We start from the raw sequence: 18,820 nt of genomic DNA, 5'->3' as shown, positions 1-18,820 counted from the left end.
TAAACTTCGGCAGGCTGTTGGTTATCGATTTGGTTAACATTCGCTTAAATTACAACTTAGAATACAAATTATAAAAATGTCGAATTCTTAAATTTTATTTATATATTTTTTTCTATGTTTTATTTTATGTATAATTTGCCCCACTGTCACGCGAAATACCGATAACAAACCGATGAATTTTTCATTTTACCTGTTCAGAGCAGATAACATTTTTGTTTACTCTATAGCTACATCGTTGTAAAAACTGCAACTGGCAGTAATACTTTGTAAAAACCCGGTTATTTATAATGTCGACCTCCGATGGCTCCCCGGAAAGCAAAAAGGCTCGATCTGAAAGCAGCAGCAACGGCAGCAAGGACCAAAATGGAACAGCGACCGGTGCCGGTGGCGATTCCCGTGATAAAGTGGCACTGATAACAGGCATAACCGGCCAGGTGTGTAAATGGGGAATTACTCACCGATTGCTTCGGAGACATCCCTTCTATGAGAATGCCTACGTGTTCAAAGTGATTGATAAGTACAAACTTTTTTTTTCCCAGGATGGCTCCTATTTGGCCGAGTTTCTCTTAAAGAAGGACTATGAGGTGCATGGCATTATCCGCCGAGCCAGCACCTTCAACACCACCCGCATCGAGCATCTATATGCCGATCCAAAGGCGCACAAGGGCGGCAAGATGAAGCTCCACTACGGCGATATGACGGACAGCAGCAGTCTGGTGAAGATCATCAATATGGTAAAACCCACGGAGATCTACAACCTGGCTGCACAATCTCATGTGAAGGTCTCATTTGACCTCAGTGAATACACGGCCGAGGTAGATGCGGTGGGCACGTTGCGCATTCTCGACGCCATTCGTACTTGCGGGATGGAAAAAAACGTAAAGTTCTATCAAGCCTCCACTTCGGAGCTGTACGGCAAGGTGGTGGAGACGCCACAAAACGAACAGACTCCCTTTTATCCCCGGTCGCCATATGGTTAGTCTGCTTTGCTACACTTTTTAGAAATATCTTTAAGTTTATTCCTCCTTTCTTCAGCCTGTGCAAAGATGTACGGCTTTTGGATCGTAATAAACTACCGAGAGGCCTACAACATGTATGCTTGCAATGGAATCCTCTTCAACCACGAGAGTCCACGAAGAGGCGAGAACTTTGTAACCAGGAAAATCACACGAAGTGTTGCAAAAATTCTGCTTAAGCAGATGGAGTATTTTGAGCTGGGTAATCTAGACTCAAAACGCGATTGGGGACATGCCAGTGATTACGTGGAGGCCATGTGGATGATGTTGCAGCGAGACTCGCCCTCCGACTACGTCATTGCCACTGGGGAAACGCACAGTGTTCGCGAGTTCGTTGAAGCCGCTTTCAAGCATATCGGACGCGAGATAACGTGGAAGGGGAAGGGCGTGGACGAGGTGGGCGTGGAAAGCAGCACTGGCATAGTACGCGTTCGCATAAATCCAAAGTATTTCCGGCCCACGGAGGTAGACCTGCTGCAGGGCGACGCCTCCAAGGCCAAGCGGGAGCTCAACTGGACGCCCAAAGTTAGCTTTCTGGAACTGGTCAGCGACATGATGAAGGCCGACATTGAGTTGATGAAAAAGAACCCCATTGCCTAGGGCCTGGTTGTCCGGATTGGGAATTAATACGGCACAAAGCTCTCTGTCCGCTTGCGGAGCTATCCACTAACCATAGTTCTAAGCTACTGTATTTGATTTGTCATCGCTGTGCATGTATTTCTGTATTGTTTTAGCATTCCTTTCTCTGCTTTGATGTGTACGTTAACGTTTTGTGTGTGAATCTAATTGTTTTTATACACTTTACCAAATATAATATTTGCAATAAAAACTTTAGACGACAAACTTTAAACCAATAAATCGAAAATGTGTTTTCGAAATTCTGTTTATTCTTTTGAGGCTAAACACACAAATCAAAAACAATTGAGGACAGCCGGTCTAGGTTTCTTTCTTGCCGAAAGGATTAATCTTGGACAGCCAACTGGAGGAGGGCGACGATTCCCTGTAATAAATAAATTTATGTTAAACATATAAGGTTTAAAAACAAAAGCTAGGCTAACACAAAAATATTTTTTTGGTTTAAAGATTTTTCTGATCTTATAGAGGAATTTTTGCAGCACTTTCTGTGTTACCCCTTGGAAGACTTACAGCTTTGTTAGCGCCTCGATGTCCGAATCCTTGTGATCGGCCGAGGTTCCTGCCAGTGCATCGGACTTTTCCACTTTTCCTGCCTCAGGTATTCCCGCCTGGCGTAGCTGATCGATCAGCTTGCTGCGGAACTCCAGCTTATGCGGGACAACCTTTTCCGCTTCACGCAGCTGCTTCTGTAGCTTGCGAATGGCCTCAAGGTAGGTATGTCCGTACCAATCGATTTCCTCAGGGGTATATGACTCCAGGTAGCGGTTATATTCCCTAAGAACTTCCTTTTGACGCTCGGGTTCGTCGACCAAGGCGGGAACACCCTTCTGCAGAGCCTGAAGCACCTCTCGCTTTAGTTTTAGAGCCAAGGCGGAACGAAGATCGCAGGCGCGATTCTTGAGGAGATAATGATCAAAGCCATGACACTCGTGGATCTGCTCCAGCGTGCGCTCGGTCACTACTACGGACATGTAGGAGTCCAGCACATGGCTGTGCACCACCGAACGTCGCAGGTTCGGTACCCAGAAATGCGGAACGCGACGCTTGGTCTGCTGGCGCTTCTGGAAGCCCTTGATTACCGCCTCGCCGCCCCAGATGCCCTGGTGCGATTCCGGTGTATCAATCAGTGGCAGCGGGATGTTTTGTACCGGCTTGATGGCGTGGGTCACCTCATCGCGCTCCCACTCGCGTTCCTTGGGGATGTAATGGACGGCTGCCGGAGTCGTCAGCTTCCACTCGCGCCAAAACTTCCTGTACGCCTCGGGCAGCTGGGCCCCCAGACCCTTGTCAAAACGGCCCGGACGCTTCCATCCGTTCAACAGCTTGGCGCCCTGGCAAGGGATAAAACAATTTGTTATTCCATTATGTTTTGCAAAAGATATCACAGCTATTGCGTCACAAAACAGCGGCGCGCTAAGAGTTTTGTCTTTATTTAAATTTTTACTCACCTGCGGTGTGGCGTGTGCCATTTTTCAAAGGACCGACTTGCAATAATTCGTTGTTACTAACTAAAAACTATTGTGGCAGTCTAGAAGGAGCAATTAAACTATATATTCCCTGAATTTGGCCAGGCCAACAACTTATCACGGCGTTCTTCCTCTTCCTGTTTTGGAAAAAACAGCTGTTCGCATGTGAATGGTAGGCAGCAGGGTTGTCACCTATCCGAACACAGTGCTATAAAAAAGCTGATTCAAATTAAAACTGATTTTCTATGCAAAAATCTATTACTAAACAAGAAACTATTTTTGATCGGAGTTGACAGTTTTATCAGTCTAAGCAAACTCTTCCATCAAACTTTTAATGTTGGCTTTTCCCTATTTACCTAAAGTTGATAAGGGTTCTAATACCCCTAATTACAATTAGAGACCAGGACCAAAGGACACTTAGACGAATATTAACAGTAAGCGTTTTATTTGGACTACTTATAAAGCTTTCGGCAAATGCAACATATTGTTTGGAAATTGTCAGAAGATCGGGTAAATCTGGTCTAACCCAATCTCGCCTTGACCGTGTTTATCTTGAGGGGCAGCAGCTGCAGCATCTCTCGTACAACCCCAATCTCCCCCTGGAGCGGTTCTGCCGCCTCCTTGTGGAGCTGGCATCCGGCATCGAATCTCTTATAGTAAGTGTGACAATTAGCCAGCTGCTCCAACTGCTGTAGCGGATGGGCACTTATAAGTTTATAGTAGATGCGGCCGATGTGAAAGTGGGCGTAGAGCATGTGACGCTGCTCCTGCACATCCATGTTGGAACGCCACTCTTCGCTCTGCGGTTTGGCCAAGTAGGACTTTACATAGCTCTCGAAGTGCTTGATAGCTTTCATACAGCTCTGATTAACCTTCTTGATTTCCTCCGGCGATGGGGTGCTGGTAGCCCGAATTATATCGAGACGGACATCCAGCACGGCTGCATGGGCTGTACCGGCGCCGTACCAACATTCCCGACAAATCTTCAAGTAGAAGATGGGATCAAGAAGGTCGAGCAGATCTTCCAAGTATTTAGCGCGACGCTTTTGCATCTTAGCCTGGTTTTCCGGATTCTCCTCGAAGAAAGCAATGTGCTCATACGCCTCGGCGTAATCCTGAATAATTTTCGAGTACTCGGTAGCCTCGTTCTCGGCCTTGTAATAGTCCTTAGCTATGTCCAGCCACTCGTTAACGAAATGGAACACCAGTTTAGCATCGTCGAATGTTAGGCAATACTCGCAGCTGATCCGGTTCTCGCAGGCTGTGAGATCGAGACCAGGAAATCGCGACTGTTGCGCCTCAGCCAGTCTAAGGTTTCGCATAATCTTTTCCAGATTCTTAGCCTCGTCATCTTCGTCCCTCATAAGACGCAGCTTTGAGGTGTGCATCAAATACAATCCGTACTTGGCCCAACAGCGAGCCACATCGGCGTAGCGATGCTTGAAGGTCTCCGCCACTTCCTGTCGCTGCTGCTCACTCATCTCTGGCTCCAACATGTGGGCCTCGTACTCCGCCATTATGAGGGTCGCGGCAGCCAGGTGATGACGTGCCTCCTCAAAACGCTCCTCTCCAATGTAGAACTGGGACAAGGTAGCGGTGTTCAGTGCGAAGTCAATGGCGTCGTACGACTTGTACTCCAGCTGGCGGTGCAGAGTGCGGTGGCAGCATTTCGCAGACTTTTCCGGCTCACCCAAGTGACCGTACATCTGAGCCATGTAGAAGGAGACCAGAGTGTACAGAGATTCTAGCTCCTTGGGTCCCGCCACAGGACATTCCTGCTCACTCTCCGGAGGATTGAATACATCCTTTATTGCCAGGGGTTGCAAGCCACTGGCCTTAAACTTTTCGTAGCCAGTCTCTGCCTCGATAAGAATGTCCAAACCCTTTTTGTACTCCTCCTTGGAGGCCAGTACAATACTCAGCTCGTTAATGGCTCCAATGTAGGGAATAATGCCTTCGGGGCGCTCTTTGAGCGGCGTGACTAGTTCCATGCAACGATTCAGCATTTTCTCGCCCTGCGATTGCTCCTCCGTGTAGATGTAAATCCTGCCGAGATCCCGACACACGAATGCCAGCAGAGAGCGGTAACAGAGGTCATCCTGGCCGCCATCATCCTCGCTGGCCTCAACGTTCACCAGTTGATCGTCAAGCTGTTTCTTTAAATCTTCCAGGACATCGCGGGCTTTGTAGTGAGAGCGGAAAGGATCCGTGGGCGGATCACTACGACTCTCCTCCTCCACTAGCCGGTTGGCCTTCTCGTAAAGCTCCTTGTAGTCGGTCAGGATCTCTTTGGGGACGACCATATTGGCGATGTGCTGCCCTGCGCTTTAGTTCACTCGAATATCGAGGAAACTATTTATTAATATATTTTCAGTTTTTTCTGTTGCTAGTTTGTCAACGCATTTCAGGGAGTGTGACCGTCCAAGCATGTGGACCGGAGACCCAAACCAGTACATTATTATGTATTCTCTGCTGAGAATGTTTTACAACTGAAAATAAACAGGTACGAGATGAGCATTTTTCTGTGAATGCCGCTAATAACTGATATTTTTTGACCTCCAAAAAAATTTAATACAGAAAAATTTAATGCAACCAATGAAAAGCATTTTAACTAAATAAAACCGTTAGTCCTCCCATTTTTCTCACCAATGTGACTGTTTCGCGTTCACAATGCTAGATGTAGCCCTGGCAACCATTGCTGGTATTCTAAACTATCAAAATACAGTCACACTGCATTGGACTTTCAGATTTTTTTCACAAAATATTTTTTAGAATATACCAAAATAATTACCACAAGCAGTTATTAAAGACCGATTTTGGCGCTCATCGTTCAAAGAAGGATTTTCATCCTATTCCGACGATCTTATCAAATTTTAGACATTGACAATGCATAAGTTCATTAAGCATGATCCGGACGACAAGAAAGTGAAGCGACTGTACCACCAGCGCTATCGCAGCGAATGGGAGAAGTTCCCTTCCTTCTCCAGCTGGCTCCGTCCTAGCAACGATGGCTACTCGGCGCACTGCTCTATCTGCGATGCGAACGTCTTAGCTAGACTGGCGTCCATCAAGCAGCATCTCATCACCCGGAAGCATCAGGAAAGTTCCAAACGCGTCGGCATTCTGTCGCAGGTGCGATTATCCATAAGCAATATTCCTATTGCTATTGCCCAAAAATTTTTTTTTATATTTCATTTTCCAAAAAAAATTAACAAGATCAAACAATAAGCTATCAGTAGTTAATAATGTTAATTGTGGTAGATTTTTCTGAACGTAATATTTCCCAATGTTCGCGCCTAAAATATTAGTATGTGCCCTTTGCTACCGGATAAGTGTCAACGAAAATTGTATTCCTTTATTCAAAATAACCTTTAGTTTTCCATTTACGCTTACAGAATATGGTCAAGAGTGAGCTCTGCAAGATGGAACACGATCCGGAATTGGAGGCTTCAATTACTTTACCCAAACCGAAGGTAAAGCCCAAAGCGAAGCCCAAGCCAAAGAGCAAACAGTCAAAGATTAAGAACGAGGTAAAGGAAGAGCACATGGAAGAAGACGAAATTGCCTCGAACGACTCAATTCTAGATGATTTGCTGGGAACCGAGCCTCTCGAGCAGGAGTATGTGGTAGAGAACGAGCTGCTCGAAGACCAACAGCAGGAGCCGGATGTCCATGACCAGGTGGCCTATGAAGAGGAGCTAATACACATCAAGCAAAACGAACCAGAGCTGCACGGCGAATATCGTGCGGACAGCATGTCGGAGGATGTCATTATCAGCGAATTTGACTTGTTCGGCAAGAGCTTGGCGCTGCAGTTGAACAACATGGATTTGGAGGACGCCCTTCTCTGCCAGGAGCGTCTGCAAGTGGTGCTTACTGAGTTCCGCCTGAAAATCCTTAAGCGCCAGAGGGAGGGCAAACGCAATACTTAGGCTTACGTTTTATATCAATTTTAGTTGTCTTATGTACATAGAATAATCTTTTTACAAACTAAATAAATAACTACTCCGCCTCGATTTCGTCTATGAACGCTCGACACTTCTTTTTCAACACCTTTACGGCTTCGAGGAATATAACTTCCGGCTTGAGTGCGCCCACCGATTCCACGGTAAAGATGTAATGGTCTCGGACACGGGCCAGAGTTACGGCATCGTTCAGCTGCGGATAGCGGTACACATTCCGGCTGCAGGTGTCGTAGCGCGCATCTTTCACATAGGCACTTTCGTTTTCATCGATTCCAATCACTCCCGGCGAGAAACAGCTCTGCAAGAGATAAGCGTCCTTGCCGGTAACTTCGCGATTTAATTTTATTTGCGGCAGCAGACGGTAAGTGGCCGTGGCGACTGGTGAGAATTTAGCATGATCCCTTCCAAGACCCTTGACCGCCACCAATCGCAGATCCAACTCATGTCCCGGTCGAAGTTGGGCAATCAGTATGTCCTCGTGGATGCAGTTCACTGCGTTTTCGCTGTATATCTGCCCCTGCTTTCCTTTGGGAAGCCACTTTAGATGACCTGAGTAAACCTTGTGGTTTTTGTAAATATCATCGAAGTTGGACTGATCCTTGCCCGCATCCCGACGCCTGGAGCACTTAACTTTTAGCTCGAATTCTAGTGTATCCTGTTCAGTGCCTGCCTCTGTACTCTCCTCCGTTCGATAAGCGAATAACCGGGGATCAGCTCGCAGTGGAAGCAGGCCCATCCGGTGGGCCAGGACCTCGTCCTGAATGATCGAGGTGTTGTTGTATATGTAGACCTTTTCGATGGCCATGCTAGGCACATCGCTGAGCATCAGGCGCCGAAACGCATTGGCAATAGCCGGATAAACACCGATCAGATCGAACTCCAAGCCCTCCTCGTCGTTTCTACAAGATAGGCCCGGTTAATCATGTTCAGAACTCTTTATTTTCATAGAAGCTCAAACCCACCTGACAATGGTAATGTGGAGTTTCTCTTTAAACGACTCTAAGGAGAAGACATCGTCCGCTAAGCCGTAGTCCTGTGGATCCTGCTTCACCCGGTACTCCTCCATGTATAACAGCGGCTCTTTGCGCTTTTTTGTTGCCATTTTACCCGGTGTTTCAGTAAATTTATTTAACAGAAATCAACTGCACGTGTTGAAAGCAATAAGACCGCTGTGTCGATACAAAAATATACCATTAAATTTGTATATACATATACCGCGATAAAATACCAAATGTAATTCCTTCCTGTAACTGGCAGACTAAGAAGAAGCATCAGGCCGGCGAGATTTTTATTTCTTCAGAAGATTTACGTAAAACTTGAAAATTCCTGAAACCAGGACGTAGGATGTCCCGCTCCCTGCAACGCCTAATGGGCAGCTGCCGACGCTGGGCACAGCAGCCCGCCGTTCGTCACTTTGCCGTTCCTGCGGATTCCACAAAAGGCAAGGGTCCAATTTCGTGGAAAAGTCTCGCAGTGATTGGAGCACTCGGAGCTGGCGGACTGGGCTTTATGCTGTACGTAAAAAGCGAGAAGGATGAAGCGCGGTTAAAAGAGCGCCAGCGGCAGCTGGGAAAGGCAGCCATTGGTGGCAGATGGGAACTAGTGGATTCCCAGGGAGCGGTGCGCAAATCGGAGGACTTTCTAGGCAAGTGGTTGCTCATCTACTTCGGATTCACTCATTGTCCGGACATTTGTCCCGATGAGCTGGAAAAGATGGCTGCCGTGGTGGATGAAGTGGGTACGTTTAGCAAACAAATTCCCTTTATTCTGGATCAACCAATATAAACCAATTCCTTACAGAAAAATCTCCTCAAACACCGGCGGTGCAGCCCATCTTCATTACCGTAGATCCAGAACGTGACTCCAAAGAGGTGGTGGCTAAATATGTAAAAGAATTCTCGCCCAAACTTTTAGGACTCACAGGAACCGTCGATCAGATCCGCAATGTGTGCAAGGCCTTCCGGGTTTATTTCAGTGCCGGTCCGCGGGACGCGGATAACGATTACATCGTGGACCACACCATTATCATGTATTTGGTCAATCCGGACGGAGAATTTGTGGACTACTACGGTCAAAATCGGGATAAGGATCAATGCGTTGCCTCTATTCTGGTGAACATAGCCAAGTGGAACTCGTTGAACAAAAAGGGCTGGTTCAGCTAGGCAGTTTAATCCCTACCAATGTTGATTCGTTGTATTTATTTTAACGTATAACGTGAGCCTGTTAAAATATAGGAAAACAAATATATATTTTATTTTTTGAATCGTCCCAAAAAATCAAAATTCCATTTAATTATGTATGTTATTTTATTTATTTAACGGTTTGGTATTTTTCAGGTTTGAATAGTATGTTTTAAGTTGACGTATATATGATAACGCGGTCACACTGCTCTTTTGGCGTGTAGTGCTGCGTGGATGTTGTTGCAAAAATAATTGTTTTCTCGCAACAAATAACATTAAAATTCAAAATGGTACGTGAAAATCAGAGCAATACAGGAACTCCTTTGCGGAAAGGGTTTCTTCTGGAATTAACCTGTAATCTTAGCGATTCGCAGGCGTGAAAGTCGTGTGGCGAATCCGGGAAAAACATAACCTTAAAAGCGGTCTATATTATTGCTAAATATTTGTGATTTTTTTCTTTCTTACAGCGTCCGTTGATGCTTCAGGGCCACGAGCGTTCCATAACGCAAATCAAGTACAATCGGGAGGGCGACCTGCTCTTTTCCTCTTCCAAGGATCAGAAGCCCAATGTGTGGTACTCGCTAAACGGCGAACGCCTGGGCACGTACGATGGTCATCAGGGTGCGGTTTGGTGCCTGGATGTGGACTGGGAGAGCCGAAAGCTAATCACAGGCGCTGGTGACATGACCACCAAGATCTGGGACGTCGAGTACGGAACGATTATCGCCTCCATTCCGACCAAGTCCTCGGTGCGTACCAGCCACTTCAGCTTTTCGGGCAACCAGGCTGCTTACTCCACGGACAAGGCAATGGGTCAGAACTGTGAGCTCTTCCTCATCGATGTGCGCAACGCCGACTCCTCGCTTTCGGAGCAGGAGCCTACGCTCCGCATCCCAATGACGGAATCAAAGATTACTTCGATGCTTTGGGGTCCTCTGGATGAGACCATTATCACAGGTGGGCAATCTTCTTTTTCTTCTTTATAATACCCACTAATAGTAATACATTTTAGGCCACGACAACGGCAACATTGCTATCTGGGACATCCGCAAGGGCCAGAAGGTCGTCGACTCTGGCACTGATCACACCGCCGGCATTAACGACATGCAGCTAAGCAAGGATGGCACCATGTTCGTCACCGCCTCCAAGGATTGCACCGCCAAGCTCTTCGACTCGGAGTCCCTGATGTGTCTAAAGACCTACAAGACGGAGCGACCCGTAAACTCGGCGGCCATCAGCCCCATTCTTGATCACGTTGTGTTGGGCGGTGGTCAGGACGCCATGGAGGTGACTACCACGTCTACGAAGGCCGGAAAGTTTGACTCGCGCTTCTTCCATTTGATTTACGAGGAGGAGTTCGCCCGACTCAAGGGTCATTTCGGGCCTATCAACAGTTTGGCCTTCCATCCGGACGGCAAGAGTTACGCCTCGGGCGGAGAAGACGGTTTCGTGCGTGTCCAGACATTCGATAGTACATACTTTGAGAATATCTTCGAGTAGTCCACAGCCGGTAGTCTGTAGGGGGAAGATCAAAGCCAGTGGATTGTAACCCAACCATTTCACTGGCGCCATGTACGTTTGCTTAGGGAACTTTCAAATATACGCGAGGACGAAACGAAACGGATCGCAACGTTTATTTATTATAACATAAAAGGGGCCAATATAGGGAAAATATATTCGAGTAAATAGTAAGCATAGTGCAATCTAGAAAAAGGAACGTTTCTTCTGCTTCAGGACCACGGGCTGGCCCTGCATTGCCGCCCATTGACCCGGAGTGGGCAGGCATCCGGGTGGCGGAGGTGGAACGACCACATTTCCAGCGGCATTTGTCCTTATCTCGGCACGCGAGTCCAACTGGAGGACCTGTCTTGCAGCGGCTCCGGCTGAAGTGCTGGGCCCAGCTAATCCGTAGCCAGTGCCATTATGCATGCCGTAGTTCGGCTGTCCATTAAAGGGCACCTGCTGCTGATGGTGGCTAATCATACCGTAGTACTGATTCTGGCTGGGAGAAGCAACTTCTCCTTGTGGATACCCATAGGCACCGCCGCTGCGCTGGCTCTCCTCGTAGGTCGGCGGTGGAGCTCTCTGAAAAGCGGCAGTGTTAAATGGCCACATTTAACTAAATGTAAATTTAAATTTTACCATCGCCATAGCATCGCCAAAATTGTGGTTATCGTATGCGGGAGCACTTCCGTCACCCGCTTTACCCGATTTTGATGGCTTGGACATTGTATTTCTGTAAATGTTTAAGCTCTTTGTTTACTTGATATTTGGCTGAATCAGAAATAGGGTTATCAGCTGCTCGAAGTCAGTGCTGACGTTTGTTTATTTTCCCGTCAGATTTAGCGTTTTTAATCCAAGCTGGCGTACATCCCCGAATTCCTAATTTAAATTTTAACACTTACATTGCGATAAGTTTTTTTTTATTAAAGGTAATGAAATGTTCTATTTCATTACTTTTCATAAATCCTTAAAATGTGTTTTAGGCCATTTTATTCCAAATCTCTATAAAACAGGATAATTTTTAAAAACGTATTCTAATGTGTCGAGTTCTGTACAGTTTAATGGCACCCTTTTATCCTAGAAAGGCAGCCCAGTACTGTGTCCCGGCTTTTTGGTGGCAATCCGCACCGACATGGGCGACTCGCAGCTGGGCTGCTTGTACTGGCGCCGCTTGATAAGGTCTCTCTGAATGGAGCTGCCCAGTTTGCGAACGGGCACCGCCGTAATCCCGTCGAGCAGATTCTCCTGGGCGTGCTGCAGCGTGCTCTCGATGAGCTGCTCCACGCCAATGGCCCGTGGATCAACCATCGGTTCACGCTCCAGCACGTCCACGATTATGCGAAGGGTCTCGTCGGATAGGAACTCCTCCAAGGGCAGGACCTCGATCAGCTCCTTGAACATGTGGGCCACGATGAAGTGGGTGCGGTTAACCACATCGGCATCGCCCAAATGTATATGGGCACACAGTGAGTCCTTGGCGTGGTCGAAGATTCCGGAAATCAGCTCCTCGGTATTCACATCAGAACGTTCATAGTCAAACACAGCCACCACTTCGTTGAAGAGCTTGCGTAGTTCCTCGCCGCTGATGTGGATGAAGTACTTCTTGGGCACAATCGTCTGCAAATGCTCCGTAATGCACTCGGCAATCCGATCCGTATAGCGACCCTGATAAAAAATGTAAGTAAGAGGATCCTCAAAATCGTGTTGTATAATTCTTACCTGGAAGCTGTAGGCTGCTTGGCATAAATAAAGCGAAGACCGCTGGGCAAACTTGCGCACGTTTTCCGGAGTGGTGCTCCTTCCGAAAAAGCGATTGAAACTCTTCTGAACAATCGTGTGAACGCGGTCCATGATGAACTCATCGGGCATGGGTGGCAGCATATAGGCATCCACGTTCAGGATGGCAGGGCACACCATTGCCTCGTCATTGGGCATAATTTCGCTATTCACCTGTGGCGGAGCATTGGGATCCAACTCGAATTCGTAGTTGATCTGCAGAGGTTTGGACTTCAGCCGCAGGGCGCATATCTCCCGCTCCAGGCACTATTAAGGATACAAATTTAAAGACCTGGTATCAGCTAAAGGGAATACCCACTTCAATCTGGTTCAGCAAAGACTTCTCAATGCCCCTCAGCTTCTCAATATCGTAGGACAGATTCAGTGCATTCGGATTGCTCCACTTGGCAAAGTTGCGATTCTGGATATCCAGCAGAGTGCAAAGGAAGTTCTTCTCCTCACGAAGCACTGTCATTATGTTGACCTTTTCAGTGTTGTTTTGGGTCTCCAGCACCAGTTCCTCTTCGCAGCGAGAGAGCTCTTTCTAAAATACAAAAATTAGATACAATAGTGTTAAATTTTAAAGATAATGTACTTGTTTCTCCATCAGTTCCTTTTCGAGGGCACTTAGTTCATCCTCAGCGTTCGTCTCCAGATCGAAAATGTAGCGCCTAAGGACCTCCTCCTCCAACTCATCTAGATTAACGATTATGCCAAATTTCTTCATCATCGCCTGACGGATCTCCTCCTCCAGCCGCGTAATCTCGAATCGCATAAACTTGATGTCCGTGTTCATGCGTCGCAAGTGGATAAAGTTGATGCGATGCCAACGCTTGGTGGCTTGTGTCTCCTCGCTGAGTTGATCCGCCCGGCGGCGCAGATCCACCAGCATATCGGCATCGAAGAGAATGGCCTTGGAAAGATCGCGGTAGTCGTCGCCCTCATAGAAGTGCTGCAGTTGATCCATGCGCAGGACGGCACTGATGTGCACCTTGTTGACTTCCTGCTGACGGTTGCGCTAAAAATAAAAAAAAAATTATTTAAGTAATTCATTTTATATACTCTAAAAGTATCTTACTCTAAACTGCAACAAAGCATTCTTCTCGCGCTGATAAACCTCCTCGTGGTACTTCATCTTGATCTGCATTTCGGCAATCTCCTTACGCTTGTTCTCCACATCCCGCTGAAGATCCCGCAAATTTCGCTCCAGTTCATGTCGATCGGCGCGCATGGCAAAGGCCAAATCGTAAAGGGATCTGTCCAGTCCAGTTGGACAGGTGGTCTCGTCCAATCGAATGGTGGTCATGTCTAATGAGTCAACGCTCTTGTTGTCCGCCTCGTTATCCTCGCTGGAGGACGAAGACGAAGAGGACGAGGAGGACTCCTCGTCGTCACCTTTGGCCACCTTGGGCGGACGCCACTTCTTCTTGAAAATGCGCCGCAAAAAGTCAAAGAACTTGTGACCCTTGACCGTGGTCATAAAGAGCACCTGGACGGCGGTGATCTGCTCGCCCAACTTGTCAATGTTCCGCCTCAGCTCGTCCAGCTGCCTGTTGGTGGCATTGATGACCACCTGCAGGTCGTTTCGAGTGTTCATCGCCGTCTTGGCGTTCAGGAGCAGCTGTGTCTCAATTTCCTCGCTGTCGCGCAGGATGTACAGCTCCTGATTTAGGCTGTTCATGAATGTGGTCATGAACTCGGCGTCCAGCTTGACATGGAAGCGTCGCACCTGCAGCTTCGCCAGCTCCCTGTCAAATTGTTGCACCTCCTCGTCTACTTCTGTTCGAATCGCATCCTGTTCCACAAGAAACTGGCGAAGCCATCGATGACGTACCTCCATCATGAAAGGCGTTTCGCCATCCTGGTTTCGCTCATAGTAGGCCGGATCACTGATGGGGGGCATTTTTAGCAGTTCCTCGATCAACTGGTCATTCGGAAGACTCTGCTTTAGGGTCGAGATCTGGAGCATTGTGAAGGCGGAGAACTCATGCAGCTCGGGTGCTTCCAGGCAGTTCATGCTGAAGATACTAACGTTGGTGACCGATTTCATGTCCGCCCGCATGGCAATCACCTAAAAATATTAACTTTTTATACCAACTGATAAGTAAAATAAAAGCAGTGACCACCGACCTGCTCCACAGTGCGTTCCAGCGTGAGAATGTCATCGATTTCCACACCACAACCGGGAGTGTAATGCTCAATAAGATTTAGTTCCGGATACTCCAGATCCATGTCCGTTTCACGCAGCGTTTGTAAAGGCAGGCGATCTGGCTCCGGCAGGTAGCTGTGTATCACATTTAGACGATTCTTCTTGGCTTTAATGAACTGCTCCAGATCGCTTTTGCGATCGCGCAGTTCCTGCACCAACTGATTGAAGGTGTTCACCATATGGAAGTACTCCTCGCGGCACTGCACGACCTCGATGTACTTCTGGGTAAGAGTCTCCGTCGATTTGGGCTCGTAGTCGGCACCGATCTTGAGTTTGAAGTCCCCTAGGTTACGCTTGGCCTCCTCAATCTGGGCATCGTCATCGGGATGATTGCGATTGGGATCTGGTTTCTGGCGCTCCAGCTTGTCCCAGTCGAAGATGCGGCGCACCTCGTAAAGCTGGCGTTTCCGGTAGCGAACCAGGAGACGCATCATCTTCTTGCTAAAACGCGGCTCAATGCTCTTTGGATCCCGTCCAAAGAAGAACGCTTCCGGCGGGGGCTCGCCAATAGATTCGTCCGATCTCTCAGGCTCCACAAGATCGTGGAGTCTGCACAGATTGGACAAAATTAGTTAATGATAATTATTTGATAAATTATAATAATAACCCTGGAATAAAAATTGTTACAAGTTTGGTGTTCTATTGAATACTTGGTAAATAAAGGTGCGTGTTAAAAGAGTATAAAGCTTACACTTCCGGTTGTTCTGCAACCCGATCTTCCCTGTAAAGGCTGCTTGTCGTGGATTTAAGAGTAAGAAGTTTTGGATTTGGCAGTGTTTAGAGTGAAGTTATCTCCTAAATCCCCCACTTACCCCATGTCGTGCTCCCGCTTGAGGCGCTCTTCAATGTCCCTCTTTATCTGCTCGTGTTCCTCCCCAAGCGCCTCTAGGCGAAATGTAGACACACCCGGAACTTCGGCACTGAAAACCAGATTTTAGGACTAAGGCATAATACGACTCATCTAACTTACCGCAATGGATTGACGGTGAAGGGGATTTCGACAAGGTTCTTGAGGAAATGGTTGTATAGCTTTGTATGCCCCACCTGGGCGAATTCCAGGTCGTAGGCCAGATCCTCACGCACATCATCCAATTCCGCCTGCAGCTCATCCCGAATCTGCCGAGTGATGCGAGCGTCGAGCAGCAAATCCGTATCCTTGGCCCTCAAGCCCGGAGGCAGTTCCTCGTTGCGCTTGATTATATCAAAATAGACATTCTGCAGCGATCCAATTTTATTCAAGACATCTCGATCGTGAGCTTCGGCTGCTTCCTGTTGGCGTCGCAGCTCCGCATTGATTTTTTCCTGCTCCAGGGAAGGTGCCTCATCTTCGATCTCCTTAACCTCGCTAACTCCCGCCGGCAGAGGCGGCAGCCGATCCCTCCGTTTGTTCTTCTCGATCCTTGGACCGTTCCACCTGTGAAGAAACACATTTCCATCGTAGCCGACGGTGATCAAGTGCCTTCCATCGAAGCTGGTCTCGATTTTGGGAATGGTGCCTTTCAGGCCATCGTGCATGGGATAGATGCGGTACTCCGAAAGGTCAGTAAAGTCTTCCGGATTCATGTGATTGATTCGAATGCGTCCATTAACGAGGCCAAAGATCATAAATTCGTCGCTGGGAAAAAGTGGGAAAATTTAAAATTAAAACTTAAATATCTTATAAGATACAAAGCTTACATAATGCAGTAGGAGTGTATCTCCATATCATCTCCATCGGCTATAATGGTGGCATACGTGGGCTCTGGGGCTTCAAACTCCAGCTCGTAGATGTATCCAGCATCGTAACCGGCCATGGAAACCCAGACTGTATCTCTTACAGTGTATCGCATCCAAATGATGGGATTTGGCACAGCCGGAATGTGAAGCGGCTCCTCCTCCTCATCCGGCTCCGAATCGGCCAGCGCCGACTCCATATCGATTTGCAGTCCAGGATTAGCCTTCTTGAGCTTCTCTACCTCCTCCATCTTGCGCTCCCTCTTCTTCTCCTTTCGCTTCTTTATGTTTTCCCGATTGATTTCTCGTCGAATGCGACTTTTGATGGATGCAAATTTGGTGCTGCGCATGCGCGACATATCGGTAATGTTGTAGGACAAGTAGGTCTCGTCGTCGGTGACATCGGTGCGTATATTGTACTCATACAACTCGCCACTCTTGCAGCCCACAAGGACCACCGTGGGTTCCGTTTCGTGCCAATAGAAGCAGTTTGGTGTCGCTGCAAACTGCACAAAACCCAGGGGACGCATGTCCACCAACTGGTGCTCATCCCTGCTTAAGGTGTAGATGAAGATGCTCTTGTCAGCGCTGCCGGTAAGGAGCAGTGTGCTGGTCCTGTTCACGGTGAGCCTCGTGATCGGTGATGTGTGCGCCTTGAAAGCTCTCACTCGGTCCATGGTTGGCCGTTCCGGGTTGCTGAGGTCCAAGAACAGCTGCCGCAGTATGCCATCCTTAAATACAGCCACAATTTCAGTGCCCGTCACCGATATCTGGGTATCCAGCCACAGCACATCGACTCCCTCTGCCGGGAAAATCTTCTCAAGAATCAAACGTTGTTGCTCGTATTCATAAAGAAAGAGCTTTCCGCTCTCTGACATGCACAGAAAATGTGGCGACACCGGGGACATCTGGGCAGTTAGCACCCTGCCGCCAATGCAGGAGTAGAGCTTCCTTGGTTTCTGGGGAACGTCGTAGGTGTTTATGTCGCAGAACCAAATTCCTCCGTTTCCATCCTGTGCGTAGTGTGTGAAATCTGACTCATCGAAAGGATGAATTTTCTGCATGCAACGCAGCTCCACGTCAGCGATCTTAAACTCGTAAATCGGATCGATCTCCACGAACAAATCATCCTCCGGCGGATCGGCTAGGTCCACGGTTTCCCAGTACCAAACGCGCACATAACCATCCATTCCCACCGTGGTCACCTCACCGTTCTTCATGGTTATCCTGGTTATGGGCTTTGTATGGCAGGGCTTTCGACCCTTCCGACAGATCTCAAACTTGATGAGTCCCGCCTGCCAGAGCAGCATGTTGCCCCAATCGCAGCCCGAGATCACATTCTCATCGGCTAGCATGTACATGGCATAGATATCGCTGAAGTCCGTCTTGCCAAAGCGTCCCAAGTCGCCCTTTAACTTCAGACCCGTAAAGGTGTTGGCCATTTTCCAGAACTTGATGTGGCTGAGACCCGAAGAGCACAGCAGGATGGGGTTGTGCTCCGAAAAATGCACGAACAGGATGTCGCTCTGAAAGGACTTGGCGCGCAGAACGACCTCTGCCTTTTCCCAGCGCCAGATGGTGATAACGAAATCCGGATAGCCAGCTTGCGATGCAAACAATTCGCCGGTCTTGTTGTAAGAACCCGCCGTAAAACAAGCTTTGGCTGCATTCAGCAGCTTTACACGGACCTGCAGCGAGGGAAACTCATAGATGAAAACGGTGGGACTCTGTCCATTTTCGCCCACCGTAAAAAGGTTGGTATAATCGGGATGTTCGTTTTTCTGTAAATTATGGAAAGTGAAGTAGTATTCTATTGCTTGCAGGGCAAACAACTAACCGTGATAAATCCTATACCGCAGCCAAAGACCGTTTCCTGAAAGGAAATCTCCAGTCGTGAAATACTAAAGTAGTTTAGAAAGTTTCCCGAGCCGAAGACCAGCGTATCCGAGTCCACCAAGACCAAGTTGAAGAGCTTTTTGCAATCGTACCCAAAAGAGTGTCTAAGCCAGAAATGAACCAATTAAGAGGAATTTGCCCGATAAATTAATACTCACTCTACGGTGATTATATCACGGGGAAAGGATATGTCGTTCTCCTTGCTGGCATCCTCCTCTTCGCCAACTGGTTCACTTGCCGTCTGCGAAGAATCCATTCTATCAACTTTACAGTATATAAAACTTTAACCTGGTTGTGTATTTATTTATTTGATTCAAGTGAAAAGGTTTGCTTGAGTGTTTGTTTGACTGTTGCCAAGGCACAAAACATCATTTAAACAGAAAGATTCTTTGAGACGTGGATCATGCGCAGACTGCCTTTCTAAAACGATTGTAACAGTTCGAACTTATTCAGATCCTAT

At 47.7% G+C, this 18,820-nt stretch overlaps 9 protein-coding genes across 11 annotated transcripts; 4 read left to right on the top strand and 5 right to left on the bottom strand.

Moving 5' to 3' along the window:
• The first annotated feature begins 173 nt into the window (after positions 1-173).
• Positions 174-1,894, top strand: LOC108089828 (GDP-mannose 4,6 dehydratase). The gene is made up of 3 exons (XM_017188240.2): positions 174-434; positions 540-975; positions 1,036-1,894. Exons 1-3 carry the CDS (start codon positions 288-290, stop codon positions 1,614-1,616), a joined length of 1,164 nt encoding a protein of 387 aa, XP_017043729.1. The 5' UTR covers positions 174-287; the 3' UTR covers positions 1,617-1,894.
• Positions 1,884-3,285, bottom strand: LOC108089831 (39S ribosomal protein L28, mitochondrial). Its single transcript, XM_017188244.2, has 3 exons — positions 3,101-3,285; positions 2,163-2,983; positions 1,884-2,016 (listed from the first exon to the last, which is right to left on the bottom strand). The coding sequence occupies exons 1-3, from the start codon at positions 3,119-3,121 to the stop codon at positions 1,953-1,955; spliced, it is 906 nt and encodes a 301-aa protein (XP_017043733.1). The 5' UTR covers positions 3,122-3,285; the 3' UTR covers positions 1,884-1,952.
• Positions 3,286-3,546: 261 nt separating this feature from the next.
• On the bottom strand, positions 3,547-5,558 carry LOC108089825 (KIF-binding protein). Its single transcript, XM_017188238.2, has one exon. It carries the CDS (start codon positions 5,419-5,421, stop codon positions 3,640-3,642), a length of 1,782 nt encoding a protein of 593 aa, XP_017043727.1. The 5' UTR covers positions 5,422-5,558; the 3' UTR covers positions 3,547-3,639.
• Positions 5,559-5,828: 270 nt separating this feature from the next.
• On the top strand, positions 5,829-7,134 carry LOC108089832. 3 transcript variants are annotated; one of them, XM_017188247.2, is made up of 3 exons: positions 5,829-6,250; positions 6,514-6,648; positions 6,704-6,860. In XM_017188247.2, the coding sequence occupies exons 1-3, from the start codon at positions 6,005-6,007 to the stop codon at positions 6,746-6,748; spliced, it is 426 nt and encodes a 141-aa protein (XP_017043736.1). In that variant the 5' UTR covers positions 5,829-6,004; the 3' UTR covers positions 6,749-6,860. The 3 variants fall into 3 exon arrangements, with proteins under 3 accessions (XP_017043736.1, XP_017043735.1, XP_017043734.1); XM_017188246.2 differs by having other exon boundaries at positions 5,831-6,217; positions 6,514-7,134; XM_017188245.2 differs by having other exon boundaries at positions 5,831-6,250; positions 6,514-7,134.
• LOC108089829 (DNA-directed RNA polymerases I and III subunit RPAC1) lies at positions 7,053-8,272 on the bottom strand. Its single transcript, XM_017188241.2, has 2 exons — positions 8,046-8,272; positions 7,053-7,982 (listed from the first exon to the last, which is right to left on the bottom strand). The coding sequence occupies exons 1-2, from the start codon at positions 8,183-8,185 to the stop codon at positions 7,121-7,123; spliced, it is 1,002 nt and encodes a 333-aa protein (XP_017043730.1). The 5' UTR covers positions 8,186-8,272; the 3' UTR covers positions 7,053-7,120.
• A 50-nt stretch (positions 8,273-8,322) lies between these two features.
• LOC108089834 (protein SCO1 homolog, mitochondrial) lies at positions 8,323-9,330 on the top strand. Its single transcript, XM_017188249.2, has 2 exons — positions 8,323-8,821; positions 8,884-9,330. Exons 1-2 carry the CDS (start codon positions 8,428-8,430, stop codon positions 9,243-9,245), a joined length of 756 nt encoding a protein of 251 aa, XP_017043738.1. The 5' UTR covers positions 8,323-8,427; the 3' UTR covers positions 9,246-9,330.
• A 107-nt stretch (positions 9,331-9,437) lies between these two features.
• LOC108089830 (eukaryotic translation initiation factor 3 subunit I) lies at positions 9,438-10,887 on the top strand. The gene is made up of 3 exons (XM_017188243.2): positions 9,438-9,553; positions 9,731-10,220; positions 10,276-10,887. The coding sequence occupies exons 1-3, from the start codon at positions 9,551-9,553 to the stop codon at positions 10,761-10,763; spliced, it is 981 nt and encodes a 326-aa protein (XP_017043732.1). The 5' UTR covers positions 9,438-9,550; the 3' UTR covers positions 10,764-10,887.
• Positions 10,862-11,577, bottom strand: LOC108089837 (DAZ-associated protein 2). Its single transcript, XM_017188251.2, has 2 exons — positions 11,406-11,577; positions 10,862-11,348 (listed from the first exon to the last, which is right to left on the bottom strand). Exons 1-2 carry the CDS (start codon positions 11,490-11,492, stop codon positions 10,968-10,970), a joined length of 468 nt encoding a protein of 155 aa, XP_017043740.1. The 5' UTR covers positions 11,493-11,577; the 3' UTR covers positions 10,862-10,967.
• Positions 11,578-11,733: 156 nt separating this feature from the next.
• Positions 11,734-18,702, bottom strand: LOC108089954 (cilia- and flagella-associated protein 44). The gene is made up of 11 exons (XM_017188445.2): positions 18,519-18,702; positions 18,302-18,464; positions 16,429-18,245; positions 15,722-16,366; positions 15,564-15,671; positions 14,673-15,300; positions 13,621-14,613; positions 13,138-13,560; positions 12,862-13,086; positions 12,486-12,809; positions 11,734-12,431 (listed from the first exon to the last, which is right to left on the bottom strand). Exons 1-11 carry the CDS (start codon positions 18,614-18,616, stop codon positions 11,844-11,846), a joined length of 6,012 nt encoding a protein of 2,003 aa, XP_017043934.1. The 5' UTR covers positions 18,617-18,702; the 3' UTR covers positions 11,734-11,843.
• Between the last annotated feature and the right edge of the window lie 118 nt (positions 18,703-18,820).

This window comes from Drosophila ficusphila, unplaced genomic scaffold (genome assembly GCF_018152265.1).
Source record: "Drosophila ficusphila isolate 14025-0441.05 unplaced genomic scaffold, ASM1815226v1 contig_412, whole genome shotgun sequence".
NCBI lineage: Eukaryota > Metazoa > Arthropoda > Insecta > Diptera > Drosophilidae > Drosophila > Drosophila ficusphila.
The sequence above is the reverse complement of the archived record's forward strand: the minus strand, read 5'-3'. Positions and strand labels throughout refer to the sequence as shown.